The sequence below is a fragment of the Rhagoletis pomonella genome, unplaced genomic scaffold (assembly GCF_013731165.1).
Source record: "Rhagoletis pomonella isolate Grant_MI unplaced genomic scaffold, Rhpom_1.0 Rhpom_scaffold_00002, whole genome shotgun sequence".
NCBI lineage: Eukaryota > Metazoa > Arthropoda > Insecta > Diptera > Tephritidae > Rhagoletis > Rhagoletis pomonella.
This window is the reverse complement of record NW_023458556.1, coordinates 91,005,568-91,027,305: the sequence shown is the minus strand read 5'-3', so window position 1 is coordinate 91,027,305 and position 21,738 is coordinate 91,005,568. Positions and strand designations below refer to the sequence as shown.

Genomic DNA, 21,738 nt, shown 5'->3' with positions numbered 1-21,738 from the left:
TTTTGTTAAAGAATTAACTATATTTATATAAAAAAATAATCAAATAACAAAAAAAAAATAATAATAATTGTGAAAACTTATCAAAATTTGGCGCGTCTAAAATGTTTTCGACCACTGTAAACATTAAATGTAATTTTTTTTCTTTATTTGTTAACTAACTTTATAAAATTTGGTTTGGTCTATGAATACATACATAGCTGAATTCCATTAAAAGGTAAATAAACAGAAAGACCTACAATATGTCAAAATAAACAAACATTTTTTTTTTGTAAATAAGGAGATCTCCATGTGGGGAATTTTACGAAATTTCCTGGAAATCGGGGAATTTCATTTTCGAAATCGGGGAATTCTCAAAAATGAGTTGGCTACCCTGTTTCCAATGGGCATCAGCACAAAAGAGAAACGACTGGAGTGCTTTGTTGTGCTCTGGGAAAAATCGCTTAAGCGGTTACAGCGCCGATCAAGAAGAAGAAGATACATTTTTTTCGCCGGCATCGCTTTCTCACGAGCTTCTCGTCTTTTTTAAGGCATGTCTTTAATTTAGGGTATTTAAACCATGAATTATTGAATTTATTTCAAGCGTAATACTCGTATCTCTCCAGAATATAAACCATATGCGTTGTTGTTGTTGTTGAAGTGGCACTACTAAGCCCCGCCTATTTCGGTTCGTCCTTCAAGCATTGTCGTCAAGATCAATTAACGGTAGCCCCAGGAAACGGGCTGTTTAAATAGGGTCGGACCAAAGGGAGAGTGGTGTTAGTTGAGTAGGATTGAGCTGGCATGTGAAGACATGGTTGGTGTCGTTCGGAGAGTCCCCAAATGCCGCACACTCATTGGGGATATTGGGGTCGCGTCTGGGCAGGTAGCTGTTGAGGCGGCTACAGTATCCAGACCTTAACTGAGCCAGGGTAACGAGGGTCTCTCTTGGCAGTTGAAGCTCTGTCTCTGCTACAGGTGGTGATTGGGCTCCGATCACGTCATTAATAGGCCGGGAGTGGTGGTAGATGGTGACCGACTCCCTATGAATGTCGTTGATCCGTCGATACGTCGTCGGTCCAGTGGTTGGTCTATGTATGTATGTATGGACCGCATCCTTGTATATGAATAGGTGCCCCCTGATGTGCATGGGCGGGGGCTCCTCCTCTAGCAGTGGTCTTTTGGAGCATTTTGTTGTGCACCCTTAAGGAGCGCATTTGGGCCTCGCTGTGCTGTGGGCTGTCGCTGTCCAGAGTGCGGCGTTCTGACAAGCCCGTAGCGACCAAACTGGTGCTGCATAATTTAGAATCGGCCGGCCAATTTCCTTGTATGTTGCCAGCAACGTTTCTTTGTCTTTGCCCCAGGAGCTGCCGGCGAGCGACTTGAGGACCTTGTTGCGGCTCTATACTTTGTTAACAACTGCGATTTTGTGCGTGGAGAAGGAGAGTAGGCTATCAAAGCTAACCACTAAAATTTTCTGGTTGTTTACTATCGGTATTGGTGTGCCATCGACGTGAATGCCTAATTCTAAAGGGTGAACACACCAAAACTGCGACACTTTGGGAAGCTTATAACTTACCCAAAACGAATTAAATATTTTGAAATTCAAATACCATAAGTTGACCATGACCTTAGTTGAACGTAGAAGAAATTTCATTTGAATTTGATTCCTAGTTGAGTTAAAAATGACAACCGAGCTAGAAACGAGACAAACCATTTTGCACGAGTTTATAAATGATCCGGCCTTAAGTACACGTAAAATTGCTAAAAAAGTAAAGAGTGCACATTCGGCAGTTTGCAGGGTTTTAATCGGTACAAATAAGGCCTGACAGTTACGAGAAAACCAGGGAGCGGGGGTTAGCATGGTCAAAGTGATAAAAACAGTGCTCGGAAGGTCCTCAGTGCATTTTCGCGAGATCCGAAGATTTTGTCGCGTTATGTTGCAAAATCCGTACGGAGATCGCAGTTTTTCGTACAAAAGGTAAAGCGGAAAGCTTCATTGAGATGTTCGACAGCTCAAACAGCGCCAGACCGAGGCGCAAAGTAGAATGTTACAGCGAAATCCCGCATTCGGAAGTTGTATGAATTCTAAATTAAAAAATACAACTGCATTGTTATGGACTGCGAAACCTACTTTTATAATAATTCAAAATATATTGCAGGTCAAGATTTTTATACTGCTGCAAGTCGTCAAGATGCCCCTGAAAGTTGTAAGCTGAAAATGAAGTCCAAATTTCCAAAAACCACATGGTTTGGCAAGCTATTTGTTGCTGCAGCCGTAAGAGAAGCCCTTTTTTCCCATCCGGGATAATGAATGATCAAGTTTATCGGGATGAGTGCCTCAAAAGGCGTCTTCTGTCATTTATCAACAGATAAGGAGTAGGCCATCGTTCTAGGCGGACATGGCAACCTGCCACTATGCCAAGGACACATTGCCGTGGTATAATGCAAATAACATCAATTTTGTACCTCACGACTGCAATCCACCCAATAGCCCAGAGCCACGTCCTATTGGGGAATATTGGTCAATTGTCAAAGGAATCTTGAAGAAAACAGGTGAAAGAGTGAAAATTATTGAAGAGTGCAAAACAAAGTAGTTGTGCGCATCGCGTAATGTCGATGATGCAGTCGTGCAGAACATGATGGCGCGTGTGCGATGAAAATACCGATCACTTGCATATGGAGCAAATAATAACTAATATTTTAACATTTTAATAACATCTAAACTTCCAAGTTATATAATACAAAAAAAAATAATAATAATAGCCTTCTAGTTTGTTTCTGGTAGTAATTTCTAAGTGTCGCAGTTTTGGTGTGTTCACCCTTTATCCTGAGCGTATGAGATCAGCGAAACTTCCTCATGTGGCTGAGGGAGCTTCGAGATTTAGAAGTTGATCAGTAAAGTGGGAAAGGACAGAACACCACCTAGTGGAACCCCTTGCTTTATTCTTCTAGTTTTCGAGGTTTGATCTCAGAAGATTACTGGCGACTGTCGACCACTCATATAATTCGCCGACCACCGTTTAAGTCCCTGTGGGAGAGAGGAGGCCGCAATGTTTCCCATTAGCGTGGAATGTCAGACGGTGTCAAACGCCTTTGACAAGCCCAACGCTAGTAGGACTGTTCTCTCACAGGGGCGATTGCGGTTTAGGCCACGAGTTATTTGGGTGTTTATGACGTTAAGTGCTGTTGTTGTGCTGTGCACTATACGGAAACCATGCTGATGCTTCGCTGGGGTCAGGTGGTAGTAAGGTGAAGTAAGGGAGTAACAGGGCCTCTAGTGTCTTCACGATCGGGAAAGGAGCGTTATTGGCCGATACGAGTATCCTTTGGTTGTGGGTTTCCCGGTTTCAGCAGTGGGACCACTCTCCCTGATTTCCACACATCAGGAATGATGAGAGTGACCATTAATAGGTTAAGAACCTCCGTTAGGTATGCTACTCCAGCGGGCCCCAAATTTTTCAGCATCAGCATACAGATTCCGTCGGGTCCAATGGCTTTCGCCTTCCCGATGGCCCCCTTCACTTCGCCGCCGGTGAAAACATGTGGTTTTTGGCAGTTTGTGAAGCCTCCTGGTCACTCGACGTTTCACCTGCTGGCTAAAATAGCTCGCGCATTTCTTCAGGTTCGGCGAGGTGCGACCATGGAATAAAATTTCCTCCCTGTCGTCGCGCTTCGTCGGGTTGGACAAGAACCTCACGGTTGACCCGAGCTTACTCACACCAGAGGCGAAGTTATAGGATTTCAAGTGCTCTTCCCACTTTTTCCGCTTGTGCTGATTTACCAGTTGCCGAATCTCCAAACTTAGGACCATCAGGCGAGGATCCCCGGGATCGACCTGGCGTAGGTGGTCACGCTCATTTGTTAGTACAGCTGCTTCATCCGGGAAATTTGGGCGGACTTCCACGATGCGTCTCTATGGTATGAAGCGAGCCGCTGCGACAGTGACTACCCTGCGGAACTGGCGCTCGCCAGCGTGTGTGTACATCATAGATCGGTGGTCCGCGGGTGCAGAGTCGGTGGGCTTATTGATCGAGATGATTATGGGCAGATGGTCTGATGCCAGCGTTAGCAAAGGTCGTCATGATACGCTATTTATCAGACCACAATCCTAATGGGGGCATCGCACAGTGTACTTTTTGAACACTCCATGCGAAATTATCGTAACGATTTCTACAGTAGCAACATTTTGATATGAAACAAAATGGTTTTGAAAGCTAATGTAATTGCCTTTCACGGAAAAATATTGCGATTGAGGACAAGCTGTGCATCCTTCACACAATTTTATATCCCTCGCACAACATGCGTGTTTTAGTGCTAGGCCCTTTGAGAGCCAAATTATATCGATTGTGAAGTTAAACTTCGAACTTTCATTCGACATTCTACGCAAAGTTTTTTTCTAATTTCGGACTAAAAACTAGTACAGCAGTTTCGAAGTTTTGTTTAAAATTATTATAACTTGGCTCTCAGAGGGCCAGAGTTGGGATGTTGTGCAAGTTCGTTTCTTGAACCGCAGCTATCAATCTGCCATGCCGACTGCTATCTCTTCAATCTTGCTTTGGAGCAGCGTTGCCATTTTAGCCGTTTTCCGGCTAGATTTAGCCGGTTTTGATAGCAACTAGCCGGAGAAAATTTGATCTAGCCGGCAGCCGATTTGTTAGCCGGTTTGTAAAAAAAAGTTAGCCGTTTTTAGCCGATTTTACTATTTGCCTAATTTTCAGGTGCAAAAAGTAAACAAGTTTTTCGAAAGCAATAATGCAGACCAAATGAAGATTTTTAATGAACTCAATGTTTTACTTTCGCATCTATGCTGCCTAGTGGTTATTAGCGCGGACACATTTGATCCTATATGCTCCCCGTTGGAACCATACCTTGCTCCATTTCCTCAGTTTTATCACAGTTTTGAAGAGTATTTAAAAACAAAAGTAAGCACAAACGCTTTTGACCACGAAGCCGAGAAAATAATTCGAGAAAATGGTCGCTATTTTATTATCACTTTAATAAAGGAAATACGCCAACGCCTCCCTACAAATATTGCCAAACTAAAAAAAATTGACTTTTTTCGGTTGGAAATGCATTAAGAGTAATTAAACCAAAAGTATTTGTTCAACTACAGCAACAAAAACACTAATATAATGCCGACAAAAAAACACCCATAGAGATGCAATGGCAACGGTTAACGTTACATACCTGGAGTAATTTAGACTCAACTGTAAAATTTTGGGCCGAAGTTTATCAATTTCGAAATGCCCTAGGAGAAAACCCTTTTGCTGACCTTTGCAACCTAGTTTTCTTGTTTTCCCTATAAGTAATGCAGAAATAGAGCGAATATTTAGTTCAATGAATATAATAAAAACTAAGCAAAGAAATCCAATGTGCGTTAAAACGTTAAACGCTATTTTATATATAAGATACGGTTTAAAATGTGAAGAAAAATGCTGCCATAATTTTACTGTAGATGTCGATCTCTTAAAATTAATGAATTCAGGTGATATATACAATAGTGATTCATTTGATGATGAGGAATATACACTCGATATAAATTAATGGTGTTAACTAGTCTTTCGTTTCTTGCGATTTATTTAAATAAAGCATGTGGATTTTCACTAAAACATTTTAGCCGTTTTTTGCCAGAGTCTATGTGAAATTTCACTAAAACATTTTAGCCGTTTTTAGCCGCTTTTTTTTGCCAATCTAGCCGGTCGGCCCAAAAAGTTCTGGCAACACTGCTCTGGAGACCGTTGAAGTTCAGTTGTAAGAGTTTCGTATGCCTTGAGAGGCTGCTCGCGATACGGGGGATGAGGGACGTGTGGAGTCTACCTTGGGCCTGTTGCGCCCGACGAAGTTGCTGTTGCTGCCTGGTGGTGGGTTCTGCAGTGGGTACGGTGTTGTCTGCGGCGGCAGTGCTTTGCAGCAGGGGGCGCGGTTGTTTGTTGTCCACTCGTATGCACTGTGGTGCATAGGCCAGAGCATAGGCGGAAGTGGGACCAGCCAACTTATGTCACGTTCCAGTAAACTCTGTTCTGGCACACGGAGCAGATGGTGTGGGCAACCAAGAGCTTGCCCTTGGTCGGGCAAAACCCGAGTCATTCCGGTATGTAGAACCGGCTGTCGTGGGAATGAAACCATATCCGTGTTCTGTTCCGGTCTGTATTGTTCAACACTTACGGAGACGCTTTGCAAATACCAGGTTCCATAGTTCTATAATCGACGTTACGAAAGTTAAAGTTAGTTCAAAATTTGAATTTAATTCTTTTACTATTTTTCTTTGCTAGAACCATCAAACGAAAATAATATTCATACATACATACATACGCTTGTGATCAGCAGATGAAGGTTAGCGACATTTCGACCAGTTTTGGCTACAACGCTTTTATCAACTTGCAATGTTGTGTGTCCAGACCACCATTTATACTATAAATACAGCAAAGGTATTTAAGGAAAACCTACTCTAGATATCAACCTCGTCGTAGGTATCATATCAAAGACATACAATTAGAAAAACTCTAGAGGTAGATGTCGCCCCGCCAGAAGAAGTTAAATATTGCGCCTAAAAATATGCACTACATACGCCACAGCGGAAATGGACGACACGCCATTTCTTTAAATGAAATTAGTTGCTGCTATATGTATGTATGTACATATGCATACATATACTAAACGTGAGCAAACAACATTTTGCTTGTATAGTCTTCTGTTCTCTTTTATTGCAAAATTTTATACAGACAAGACTAAAAAGTAGAAAATAAATAAAATAAAAAAAAACTTTTTAATATACCACCAGGGGCGCACCCAGGAATATATTTTAGGGGAAGAGGGGGGGTTTATATTTTTGAAGATATATCACCGGAAAATACTGAACATTTTCTTCAGATAATACGCTCTTTAAAATATATTTATGCAAGTTCTATGTACAGTATGTAATAAATAAATAAGCATTTTAAAATTCATAAACTGCACTTTATTTACATAAGATTAACAGAACTCAAACACTTTTAACCGACTTTAAAAAAAGGGGAGGTTATCAATTCGCCGGAATACGTAACGTTGGACCACGTGAACCGGTTTATATAATAATTTTTTTGTAGAAAGATGGTACCTCAAGGTTCGGCCCGTAATTTGGTTTAGAGATCCGATGATTGGATCATGAAGAAATTAACGGTACCCCTAAATTTGAATATAAGAATTGAAGTCGGTTGTGTTCTTTCCTTAAAAACAACTTTTTTTAATAAAAAGTTCTATAAACTCAAGATGCGCTCAACTTTCAAAAGTACCTAATAAAAAATATTAAAAAAGACTCAGTAAAAATAAATTTATTGATTCTATGAATTTTTGCTCTTTTATGTTCCTTTTTGCGATTTCTGGTTTTTGGCTTTCGATAAAAATGGTGATTTTTCACGATTTCTAAATTTTTTTAATATTTCGAATACCGAAAAAATTAACTGAACTCTCAAGAAAAACGAAAAATTCATATAAAACGACGGACGAGAAATGGAAAAGAAATTTTCTACCAAAATTTCTTAAATCAGTTTGCAGCTCTCAAGAAAAAATGCTCGTATATTCATTTCCTCATGAAAATTGACAGCAAAAGCAAAGCGCTTTTTCAAGCAACAGAAATTATAATAAATATTTCTTATAATTTCCTTGAGAGCTGGATTCTTAGCTTTAAGATACAGTTTGTATTTGAGGTTATTAGCTTTAGGGGGGGTTTGAACCCCAAAATCCACCCCTTGTGTGCGCTAATGTATACCACGCTTTTATAAATGGACTAAAAATTATAAAATAACATATCTCCGTCCCATAGAATTTGTTTTGATAACTTTTGATTTTGAAATTTTAGCATAAGTCATTATAAACAATTTATGAGATTGAAAATGAAAAGCGTAGGGCGCATGTAATAGAACTGAATTGAGATGAAGAGTAATATATGTATGTATCAGTGTTGATAATTTCGATACAATTGTACTTTTGTACTTGATACGATTTCAAGTGCTTTCTACTTTCCTACTACCCAGCAATTGTAGTACAATTTCATCTGTAGACAAAATTAGGCAGCACTTGATTCATTAAGTTATACAGCACTGTCTTGATTAATTTCTGAGGTGATAGATTTAGAATCGCATAAAATTCATATACGAGACGTGTATTGTTGAGCAGAAGCAAAATTGTTCATTTGGCAAAATAAAGAAAAACTAAAATAGAAGGACATTCAAAATTTTAGAAAAAACAAAACAATTTTGTGTAAACCTTTGCTGTACTATGAATAAAAAAATTGATTTTAATGACGAAGTTCTAATTCGGGCTTCAAAACTGAACCCTTCTTCTGTATTATCAAGCAATATGCAAATCATTGTTCCACTAACACAGGGTCGTTTTCTAAACTGCCTGTTAAAGATAACCGGTGCTTTGATGGTCTGTTAAATTTGTCACTCACATACTTATAACAGGCGATCAATAAAAAGTCGATAAAGCAGACCTGCCATCAATTTTTAGCAGGTAGTCGAGAAAAGAGCCCTTATTGTTTCAGAAGTGTGGACTCGCTAGATAGAAGACAGCAACACAGAACTTAGGGCTGAACAGCTTGATTTAAAAAATGTTTTAAAAGAGCCACTGTTTTAAAACACATACAACATCGCTCATGGATTGTTGTTCTTGCACATTCTTCACCAAATGTTGAAAGGATCTTCTCCATACAAAAATTTATAAAAACAAAATGTCGAAATAGACTTCAAGTAGAAACAATTTCCTCTTTAATAAGAACTAGAGATTATTTTAATTCGAGTGGACAATGCTCCTATTCGATTGTTGTGTTGGGTGATTTCAATCTAGCGTGTGTTTCCTGGGATTCGGTGGATGGAATTCTGGTGCCAAATTCTTCTCGGGATGTACTTAACCAATTTTTTAACGAACTTTCCGATCTTGGTCTATATCAGATTAATTCAGTTATCAACAACTTAGGTAAATGTCTTGATTTAACGTTTATTGATGATACTGCTAAATGCACTATAATACGCGGCGATCCTTTAGTTATGCCTATAGACCCTTATCACCCATGACTTGAGTTGTCCTTGGCACCATCCTACGATTCATGTTATTGTCCTGAAACTAGAAAGCCGAAAGGTCGGCGATATTCTTTCACATACGCTAACTACGTCAAGCTTAAAATAGCTATATCTGAAATAATCTGGCCTGAGTACGATGGGGATGTTGAGAACAGTGCCTTACACTTTAGTAAAATCTTGAATAATATATTCAGTAAACTAATTCCTCGTAACTCGTTGTGGTTTAACTCAAAGCTAAAGCATTTAAAAAATCAGAAAACTAAATCATTTAAACTTTATAAAAACTCAGGCCTGTCTTCTCACTACGCCGCGTACTCCATCCTTCGTCACAAATACAATGCCTTAAACAGAAAATGTTACAGGAATTTCATTAATAAAACTCGCATTAACATCGTTTCTAATCCCAAGTCATTTTATCATTTTGTTAACTCAAAACGTAAAATAAATGGGTTTCCCTCAACACTGAAATTAGATGATGTTATTTCTAGTGATGATATGATTGCTGATATGTTTGCAAATTATTTTGAATCGAACTATTCTGTCGAGCCAGATGAAAAAACTTCTAGCTATCCTTTTCCACTCCCACAGTTTGACCACATCCGTATTCCTTCAATCTCCGCTGGCAATGTTCTCCTTAATTTGAATAGTTTAAAATATTCTTTTCTAAGCGGCCCGGATGGTATTCCCTCCTGTGTCATAATAAGTTGTGCTGATTATCTATATAAGCCATTAACAAACATCTTCAATGCTTCTCTAAAGCAAGGAGTTTTCCCCTCTTTGTGGAAGCAGTCGTATATCTTGCCGATTTATAAAAAAGGAAGCAGGTCGAATATTGCGAGTTATAGGGGAATCGCTAAGCTGTGTGCCATTCCTAAATTATTTGAAGAAATCGTTACGGAAGAACTATCTTATTCCATAACACCCGTTATCGATGTATCACAACACGGCTTTTGTAAAGGTAAATCAACTGTATCAAACCTTCTTGAATTCACTACAAATGTGAACAATGGTTTCAAAAGTAATTATCAAACTGACGTCATTTTCACTGATTTCAGCAAGGCTTTTGATAAAGTATCTCATTCAACTCTAATATACAAACTTGATAAAACTCCAATCCTGCTGCGCTGGCTTTCTTCTTATTTCATTGGCAGGAAACAGAGGGTTATCTCTAAAAAATGTTCATCTCGTGTAATTCATGTGACGTCAGGTGTACCTCAAGGTAGCCACCTTGGTCCCCTTCTGTTTATTTTATTCATCAACGATCTTCCAAATATTTTGAAGTATTCGAATTGCTTAATGTACGCAGACGACGTTAAGTTATTTAGCTTCATTGGTGCTCCAAGGGACAGGGAACAATTACAGGTGGACCTTAGTAATGTGTTTAAATGGTGCGAAATAAATTCTATGTCACTTAACTTGAAAAAGTGTAAATTTATGTGTTTCTCTAGAAAACCCTTTCAATCATATAGCTACCGCATTTGTGAACATAGTGTTGATCAGGTAACTAATTTCATCGATCTAGGCGTAACCATGGACTCTAAGCTTGAATTCAAGTCCCATGTAAACTCTTGTGTTAATAGAGCCAAGGGCGTCTTGGCTTTCATCAAACGTTGGGCTAAAGAATTCAGAGATCCTTATGTCACTAAAGCTCTTTTCACCTCCCTAGTCAGGCCGATCTTAGAAAAAGGGTTCGTTGTATGGAACCCTAGATATCAAACGCACTCTGACAGACTCGAGTCGGTACAGAAACAATTCTTATTATTCGCATTAAATAATTTGCCTTGGGATTCGACATTAAATCTCCCACCGTACAAAATCCGCTTGAAGCTCATAAATTTGCCAACGCTGCACAGCCGTAGAGAGATGCTCGGGGTTTTGTTCATGATTAAGATCTTGAACGGAATGGTCAATAGTCCCTTTCTAATGAACCAGATCACGTTTTGTATTCCTTCTAGGCCTTCAAGACATTACAAGCCCATTAAGCTAACTATTTGTAGAACAAATTTCGAAATGCATGATGCTTTTCGTTGCCTATGCCAGGACTTTAATAAGCATTACGACTATTTTGACACCTCCGACTCACATTTTACCATTAAGAAAACCTTAATTGAGATTTTGAATAAATAACATGTAAACCCTTACATTGCACCTTATCGTTCAGCTGGTGAACTGTATTTCTGTTCAGTTTATGAGGTAAACGTAAACGTGAATCGCTTTTTTGTAACTAAATAAATTAATATCTTTAACCTGGAACCCAAAAAATACACAATATCTATGACTGCTTAGTACAATTGTAATCGGCTTCGTATACTTTCGCGACCGCGTAAGACAATACGAGCATGGATCGGAAACTCAGCGCGGAGGGGAAACTAGAGCTTTCCGCCTGCCACACACTCAAAGTAATGACTTCGGGAACATAGATCGGAAACTCGTTCTTTCCGACCATGCTGAACAGCTTGTCCACAGTGCGGAGCGGAAACCAGAGCTTTCCGCCTGCCACACATACGAAGTAATGTCTTCGGGAACATGGATCAGAAACCCGGCCTTACCGACCTTGATCAACAGCCTATCCGCCGCGCGGAGCGGAAACTAGGTCTTTCCGCCCGCCGCACACAAAAGTAAACTGAAGACTAGGCCTCGCCAGCTACCAAACCTGCTATTTTATGTTATTATTATTATTATTATTATTATTATTATTATTATTATTATTATTATAAATTAAAATGTATAATTAGTCTATTCTGTAATATATCGCAAATACTTAAATGTCTAAATGTTCTATTCTCATTTGTCTGTAAGAAAACATTTTTCTGTAGACCAAATAAATAAATAACATAACATTGCTAAAAAGTTCAGACACAGTTGAAACTGCGAGTAATTATTTACTGAATTAGTAATTTTTTGGAACTTACTGGCAACTTTGTAAATTTAAAAATATCTATTTATTGTAAATCTTTATGTTTATATATGTACTTACATACATGCATTTAAAATCATAATGTCTGATGTAAAAGTGTGCAAAGTTTTATGTAAGTAAAATAAAGGTAATATTGTTTCTAAACTACTATAAACTACTAAGCAACTATTTTTACTTTATTAGGAACAATAATTAAATACAAGTTGTACACAATAAGTAAATATTAGAAAAATAATAGTTACCAAAATTTGGTAAAATTTAGTGATAAAAAGTGCAGTTTGAATTACATTTTCATACGAAATTGGAAAATGCAATTATCAATACTGGTATGTATGGGGTATATGAATAACGACCGCTTAAAATCAATCTCAAATTTGTATTTTCCCTGTAGAAATTTAAGGTCTATATTTGACTATTGCCAATTAATCTATGGCTAAAAACATAGTAGAGCGGCGAGCAAAGAGCATCGACCAATGCGTCTATTTCAAACGCCTATGTTTCAATGCAGAGCGCATAGTGACGAGCAAAGCGTATATACACGTTTGTAATTGAAGCTTTGCTTGATGTTAGCTCTTCGCTTTGCTCGCCGCTCCATTATGTTTAGACCCTAATGCTTTGTATTGCATGCGCTCCCCGTTTTTCGATTTCAATCTCATAAATTGTTTATAATGACTTGCTAAAATTTCAAAATCAAAAGTTATCAAAACAAATTCTATGGGACTGAGATATGTTATTTTCCAATTTTTAGTCCATTTATAAAAACGTATATTAACCCGGCGAGAATGTGGCCGGGTGTGACATACCCATCCTGTTATGAGTGTATTTTTTTCTCTAGTTATTCAAACGTTTAGTTGTTTTGTGTAGCTGGAATCACAGCAATGCGGTGGAGAATTGTGGCGTCATTCCCATGACAGGCGGTTCTACGTACCGGAATGACTCGAGTTTTACCCGACCAAGGGCTGTTGTTTCGGCGATCTAACCCCGTTTAGGTTGGCGAAGTATCTCAGAAGTGGTTCGTCCATACGGCTACATTCGCTACGTATTCTTCTGGTCAGGGCTGGCATCGAGTCAAACCCAGGGCCAGAAACCTACACCTGCTGTGTATGCCAGAGACGACTACACCACAACTCCACTTCAGTCAAGTGTAATGCTTGCGAGGGGTGGAGTCACCTTAGAGTCTGCTCAAGATTACGGACACATCGTCAGTGGACCACGTTGTATGTGGCCCCCTGCTGCTCAAACAGAGCAGCCTCCACGGCTAACCCCAGTCCACCTGAGCAGCCTCACTAAATCACCACAGCACAACAACATAACAACACAATAGACCATATCACAACTACGACAGACCACAGAACACACACAACCGCACCACTACCCACACGCCGCCGCCAACAACTCCTGGTTCCTCCTACAATCTGCAGGTATGTCAGACCAGGATATTCCGTAATGTGACATCAGTCAAGTGCAACACCTGCCTTGGCTGGTGCCACTCTTGGGCATGCTCAGGTCTGCGTACCACGCGAGATTGGACGAGGAACTTCGAGGGCCCGTGTTGCGCTGCTCGGTCGCAGATCTCAACTGCGACGCCACCCACCACCATCATAGGGCGGCAACCACCTCAACAGCGCACACAGCCAATGGCGTCACGGCCACACACATCTCTCACACCCCGCATCACCACACGTCTCCCGAACCACATGAAGCTCCTTCAATTTAACTGTAACGGGCTACAGAGCAAGATCGAGGAGATAACCGTCTTCATGGGAAGGCATGGTATATTGATAGCTGCGGTCCAAGAGACGAAGTTGCACAGCAATTCAACATTGTTGAATTGTGCCGGGTACAATGTGCACCGTCGAGATCGCGAGCGAGATAATGGTGGTGGCCTAGCGTTCATCACGCACCACACCGTGCAGTATCGTCCTATCGAATCAGACATCGACCGCAGGGATACCACCCTAGAATGTCAGGGCATTGCTATCCGGTAAGGCGATGTTGAGCTCGAAATATTTAATGTGTATATACCCCCTGTCACCTGCTGCCCGGCAGGATATCACCCTGACATAGGTGCGCTATTCAGAGGTGAAAACCGTATGGTAGTAAGTGACTTTAATGCGCACCACGATCTTAGGCACTCAAGCCTGTCAAACGATCGTAGGGGAACTGACTTGGCTGAGCAGATAGACGATTCGACATTCTGCACAATGAACGACGACGCACCCACCAGGATTATGGGCAGCTGCTGCAGCTCGCCAGACATAATAGTCAGCGCTGGTCTGATAAACAGCATATCATGGCGACCTATGCTGACTTTGGCATAAGATCATCTCGATCGATAAACCAACCGACTTTGCTTCCGCGGAACACCGAACCTATATCTACTTTTCTAAAGCTGATTGGAAAGGCTTCGCGGAATTTACGGAAAACACCTTCGCTGCTCTCCCCACACCAACCGACGTCCACCTTAGTGAACGTAAGTTCCGCAGTACTGTCACCGCTGCTGCAGCTCGCTTCGTACCTGCAGGATGTATTACGGACCCACGTCCAAATTTTCTTGCTGAAGCGGCTGCGTAATAGCCTTCGTCAGGCCGATCCCGGAGATCCCCGTATCAGGGATATCAACGCGCAGATTCGGCAACTAGTGAACGTACATAAGCGGAAGAAGTGGGAAGAGCATCTGAAGACCTGTAACTTCACCTCTGGTGTGAGTAAGCTTTGGTCAACCGTGAGGTCACTGTCCAATCCGACGAAGCACGACGACAGAGTCGAAATTTCTTTCGGCGACCATGCTTCGTCGGACCCGGAGCGATGCGCGAGCTATTTTAGCCGGCAGTTCATACTGCATCCTCCGGTGGACAAAGCCAAGCGTCGAGGGACCAGAAGGCTGCACAAACTGCCAACAACTTGTGCCCCCCTTGCTTTCACTTGCGGTGAAGTTCAGGTGGCCATCGGGAAGGCGAAAGCCTCCAAAGCCATGGGTCCCGACGGAATATGCATGCTGATGCTGAAAAATTTGGGTCCTGCGGGAGTAGCGTACCTAACGGAGGTCCTCAATCTGTCTATGGCCACTCTCATCATCCCAGACATCTGGAAGGTGGGGAGAGTGGTCCCACTGCTCAAACCGGGGAAACCTGCCAAAGGAGATTCGTATCGGCCGATAACACTCCTTTCCCCGGTAGCGAAGACACTCGAGGCCTTGCTGCTCACGTATTTCACGAACCACCTGACCCCAGCGAAGCATCAGCATGGTTTCCGTAAAGTGCACAGTACAGCAACAGCACTTAACGCCATAAATACTCTGATAACTCGTAGCCTTTACCGTAACCGTCACTGTGAGAAAACGATTCTAGTAGCGTTGGACTTGTCAAAGGCCATTCCACGCTACTAGAAAATATAGAGGCTTACTCTCTCCCACAGAGGCTCAAACGGTGGTCGGCAAATTATCTGAGTGGTCGACACTCGTCTGTAATGTTTAGAGACAAATCGAGTAAACTCAGAAAAATAAAACAGGGGGTTCCACAGGGTGGTGTCATTTCCCGGCTGCTGTTTAACTTTTACATTTCAAAGCTCCCTCAACCACCAGAGGGAGTCTCGATTGTCTCTTACGCCGACGACTGCTCGATCATGGCGACTGGGAATGGAATTGATGACCTGCGTTCGAAAGTAAACGGGTATCTCTCCGATCTTTCTCGCTTCTTCACTGCAAAATGTCTAGCCCTCTCCCCTACCAAATCCTCTGCGACCTTGTTCACAACCTGGACGAAGGAGGTCAGGCTACCGCTGGGAATTCACGTCGATGATACAGCAATTCCGACGGTGAATAACCCCAAAATACTCGGAGTAACATTCGACAGCCTGCTCTCCTTCTCTGCGCACGCAACCGCTATTGTCAATAAAGTACAGAGCCGCAACAAGGTCCTCAAAGTCGCTAGCCGGCAGTACCTGGGGCAAAGACACATAAACAAAGAAACGTTGCTGGCAACATACAAGGCAATATGCCGGCCGGTTTTAAACTACGGAGCACCAGTGTGGTCGCTGGGGCCTAGTAGGACGCAGTGGATGAAGCTACAGACAGTACAGCACACCGCACTCAGGACAGCGACTGGATGCCTCCTGATGTCGCAGGAACATCACCTTAACAACGAGGCACAAATGCTCCCAATCAAGGAGCACAACATAATGCTCTGCAAGCAGTTTCTGATCGGGAGCCACAGAAGTGGCCACCCGAACAGACAGCTGCCTGCAGAGGAGCCCTCGCCTAGGCACGTCAGGAGGCATCTATACGAACTGACGGACGAAGCCCAGAGGTTCATCAAGCAGCCTCTGGGCCCGTCAGCATACCGACTGGCCCGGAACGGCATTCACAGGGAGTCAGTCTCGAGTTATGTAAACTCTAGACCTGTGAATGCCGTTCTAGGCACACCACCACCGGACATAGACGAGACGGAGCTTCATCTGCCTCGGGAGACAAGAACCATAATAGCCCAACTTCGCTCTGGCTACTGCAGCACGTTAAACTCATACCTGAGTATACTGAATGCGAATGTGCCTAATGAGTGTCCGGCATGCGGAGAGACCCCTCATGACTCGAAACATCTCTTCGCATGCCCGGAAAACCCGACAACCCTAACGGCTTTGTCCCTGTGGACCGACCCAGTGGAGGCTGCACGCTTCCTAGGGCTGCCGTTAGTGGAACCTGACGACAACGACTGAGATATCAACCGATCTGGGCGGGGTTGTTGTAGCCGCTACAACAACAACAACAACAGAATTGTGGCGTGATCGCAGTGGGGCGGTGGCTTGTGCTCGAGTTACAAGCTTGCTTTGAAATGTAAAAGTTAAACAGTAGCGGGGAAAGGACACCACCCTGTGGAACCCCCTGTTTTATTTTTCTGAGTTTACTCGATTTGTCTCTTAACATTACCGACGAGTGTCGACCACTCAGATAATTTGCCGACCACCGTTTGAGCCTCTGCGTATGTAATATTCCAACATTTATTCTTCAAAGAATCTCATTCTAAATAAATGAACGTCCACATTCATATCCCAATATGTGGAAAAGCCATATGTATGGAGTATGTGGTATTTTTTGTAAATACTGTTTCCTGTTAATCTTTTGTGGATTTTTTAAAAGTACCAAAATTTTTGTTTGAAAAGTTTATAATTTCGTTTTTCTTCAATTATTTGTAATAATAAAAGTGTTAAACTGCATATATTTAAATAAAACTGAACTACAACATTGCCTGTTACAGTAAAGCACCTTTAATTCACTGCACATTCTAAAGAATGTACACGAAAAAAACTGGTCACAGTTAAAACGTTCTAAAACATAAATATATTAATGGAATTCAACGATATTTACATATATTTACATCTAAACTTAGTTTTATTGAAATTCGTTAAAAAAGAGTTAATTTTCTTTGTAATAAGCAAACGATCGCAATTTTGACTTTATGTCCTTCATTAGCCCTTGCACAGAAGTTTCAGTGATTTCCTTGGAAACCACCTGCCATTTATTTTTGAATTGTTGTGCGTTTTTTACAGCTTTGTGGGTCTTAAGAAGTTTGGATTTCATAACGGCCCAGTAGGTTTCGATCGGCCGATGCTCTGGACAATTAGGTGGATTCACCTCTTTTGCTACAAAATACACTTTGTTTCTATGTTACCATCCTAAAGCCATTTTTTTGCTTACCGTTGCGATTAGGTGCTGCATTCACTTTGTAAGAACGTAGTCCTGCTGTTTTGCATACTTTTTGTATATACGAAGACGACATGTTTAATTTTTTGCCGACATCTCTTACCGAAAGTCCAGGATTTTTCTTAAAAGCAGATAACACTTCCTTTGCCTTAATTTCGCAAGCAAATCCTTTTTTTCTGCCACTACCAGGGTTCCTTTTTAAAGATAAACATTCATTTTATTTTTTAAGCACATAAGTAACGGTAGACTTTGGAAATTTTAGCTTTTTTGCGATGTCGTTATGGAACATGCTGGGATTTTCCAGCTTTTTGCGCAATATTAACTCGCGATCGATTTCTTTCTTGGTCCTCGTTTCTACACTGATTTTTGTTACTAAAAAGAAATGATGCAGTAAGGTGGAAAATGCTTCCAGCTTTTTAAGTGTCTACCGATTTTTATTTTAATGTTATGATTAACCGAGCTATGCTTGGTTATGTGCGACCAGTTTTTTTCGTGTACATTCTTTATGTCAAATACATTTTGGAGTATATGTTGTATGCAGATATGCCATACCCTGCCACATACTCTTTGTAACATTTTGTTACCACACTCCCGCCGGGTTAAAAAGTTTTTTATTTTATTTCTTCTTTTGTTTATTTATTGTTTATATTTTTTCTATAAAAGTCTAGCATATTACATAACCGAACTTTGTACAAAAATTAAAATTCAACAAAATTTATCAATTACATATACCCAAAAATTGTAGACTGCATGGTTATCTGGTTATGTGGTGTTATTTTGAATTCAGTTTAGAAAAGCAAAATACGGTACCTACAGAAGAATAATTTTTAGCCAGATAACCCGATAACCAAACAGGTGTAAATCCCCTACCTGTATTATTCGACAACCACAGCAAAAATTTTGTGCAAAAACACTTCAGACAATGTAAGTTATGCACCGTAACAAATTGACAAGGGTATTAATTTATCTTTCAAGCTTTAATTTTTTATTTAGAAACCTTAAACTTTATGGGCTAAGCATCGTGTCCAGTTTAGTTGTTTGTCTGAATTAACGCTTTGTCTTTTTTACTTTAAGGTACAAAACTGAACTTTGTCGTCCATTTGAAGAAGCTGGTGAGTGCAAGTATGGAGAAAAGTGCCAGTTTGCCCATGGATATCATGAGTTACGAAACCTACAAAGACACCCAAAGTACAAAACTGAATATTGCCGCACATTCCACAGCGTTGGATTTTGTCCTTATGGTCCAAGATGTCATTTTGTTCACAACGCTGATGAAGCTAGAGCTCTACAACAAATGCAGCAGCAGCAACAACAACAACAACAACAACCAAAACTGCAAAATCATTCCAGTTTTCATAACTGCATCGCAAACTATCCATTGCAGTCTAAACATGGAAACAAAGCAGCTAATCCCAATCATTCGATTCCTTTGAGCCCTCCTCTGAGCATGTCAACCGGCTCAGATCGCGAATCACCAACAGGTTCACTATCCTTAAGTCCTACCAGCTCTATGACTAATTTTACATTTGGTGATCAAGTGAGTCCGGTGAATTCTGTTTTTCAAAGCACATTTCCTTACATTAGCACTCCACCTGAAAGCCCAAATGCCCCCATTTCACCAGTGAATACACCACCACCTAATGTCATATTGAATTCTATACAAAACCCGACATCGTTGTACGTAAAACCTGTTAGTATTCAGGGTAAGCAGGTACTTCAAAAGAGTTCAAGCTCTCCGATGGCTATAATCAGAAATATTAATAAAGTTCCAGCCAAAGTTAATTCTGTTTCATCACTTAATAGTGGTGAAGAAGCACGGCTGCCAGTTTTTAACAAATTGAGCTCAGCTGTTGAAAAGTTTCCTAACATAGCTTTATAATTTGACGAAATCTCACTTTGCATATTATTTAAAATTCTAGTTTTTTGTTATTTTACATTTTAAATTATATATACATCCTAAATTATTATAAAAAATATATATATTTTTACGATAATTTATATATTTTATATTAAATATCTCTTTATCCAGAAAATGGGTATATGTATATTTAAAAGGGAGTTAGTTCATAGGAAAGAGTTGGAGAGCGAAGGATTGGCAAAATATGCTTTTGCATTTATCAAATTATCTATATATAATATTTATTTTATATACATATGTATGTATATCATTTCATTTTTGTATACAGACTTATTCTATATGCCGCTAAAACAATTTCATATACAATTATTTATATTTTATACACAATGGAGATGTATGTTATTAAAATTAGGTGCAGTTATGAAAATTATAATTGAAATAATGAAGTCAATGTGAGTTCAGAAATTAATATTTTGTAGTATTAAAATTTGAAAAAAATTTACCCGGAAACTTTACTAACGTAACTACCTGTATAAAGTAAATTAATGCCTACTTTTACCTTTTACACAATAATACAAATAATGTGTTAATGAAGTAAAACATATTTATTCCAAAACGTTACAAAAAACTCGAAGATGGTCAACACTGATGAAAATTCTCAAAGTGCCTTACAGTTAATTAAATATATAATATAAATATATATTTAATATGTAGATATTTTAGTATTTATATATTTTTTATTTAATTGGTTAAGAGATGATTCATGAATTAGTCGTCTTCCTTTTTTACTTTCGTTAAAAAATGCTTCCATTTATTTTTACATGTGCTTATACAAATTTTGAATAAAAAAATTACTTTTTCTTAATAAAATCTTTCTAAATGTTTATCTTATTGGAAGATCTTAAAATTATATATAATAAACGGCGAAACTTTTATTGTCTGCAAAATGCGTTATAATACGGGTTTTTTCGGTAAGTATATTAGTTTAATGTTTTTAACCCCCCACCGCATACGAAGCCAAGTATGGTGTCAGTACTTTGGCAATTTTTTCCCAACTAACTAGTATTATAAAAAAGTCTAAATTTAATTAATAACTAGGAATAACGGAGCTTAATAAGTTTGCCTATGGTTAGATAATACGCCACGTACGCGCATGGGTGTTGGTAACATTCTTTCCTGCTCATATTTCACCATGCACAACTTTATTTATCCATCGTTTTTCTTCGTCAGTGGCTGGATTTGTGTGTAAAAGAACAGCCTTTATCGCAAATGAAAAAATGAAAAAAAAAATCTGCATTTTTAAATGTTTCCCTGTTAAAGTTTTAGTTATTTCATTCACAATGCAAACATAAAATTGAAATATTTTCGGAAAATAACCTGATCTAGAAAAACGGTATACAGATCCGTAATCTACGATCCAAAAGTAAGTTAACGTGTCTCGACGTTTCTTTTTTTGCTGTTCAAGTCTGAAGAGGCCATTGATTTATGGCAAATTTTTTCGTTGAAGGTGGACCTCATACTAATAATAAAAACCTTCCTTGGTCGTTGAAGAAGTTTGAATAGACTGGACAGAATTTAAAATTAGATGTTTCCAGTGGCGTTAGTGCATTAGTACGTGACCAGATTTCTGAAGCCAAAAAGCGGGACATTTCTAAAGCATCGAATCCTAACATACAATTTTGATTTTAGAATAAAAAGACACATCATCTTTCAATATAGTTTTATTTAAAACAAAACAGAAAAAAAAACTTGAAAAATGATCGCAAAAAATGTATACATAAAATATATACGGTGGCGAGAATGTAAATAGGGAAGATACATTTTTGCAAGTTTTGGCTACTTTTTTTGTTTAAGAAATGTACATAATTTTTTTTATGAAAATATCGCTCACTATCTAAAAAAAAAACAAGTAAATCAAAGTTTCAAACTTTGTAGATATATATATGAGGCATTCTTTTTCATATCGGACACTAAATTTGGTGTCACACTTTTGATTCGCTTAAAATTTTTTTATGAGTTCTATAAATAAAATAAGCTAACACGTATTCCAGGAATTTTTTTCTTCGGAGATATGATATTTTCGTGATTCTGACTAATCATGTACTTCTTCAAATCGTTATATCTCGGGTTCCGCTCATCGTAGAGACGTCGTTTTATAGCTTAAAAAACGGACTTAACATGTCTATATACAAGATGGTCATAATTGTGCTAAAGCTAACTTAGCTAT

At 39.5% G+C, this 21,738-nt stretch overlaps 1 protein-coding gene across 1 annotated transcript in view; it reads left to right on the top strand.

The window, feature by feature from the left end:
- LOC118734168 (protein TIS11-like) overlaps positions 1 to 20,001 on the top strand; it is a 95,960-nt gene extending 75,959 nt beyond the window's left edge. The window contains exon 2 of the mRNA XM_036463885.1: positions 18,728 to 20,001. Coding sequence (XP_036319778.1) covers positions 18,728 to 19,532 — 805 coding nt within the window. The 3' untranslated portion in view covers positions 19,533 to 20,001. The remainder of the gene's footprint in view (positions 1 to 18,727) is intronic.
- Positions 20,002 to 21,738: the final 1,737 nt, after the last annotated feature.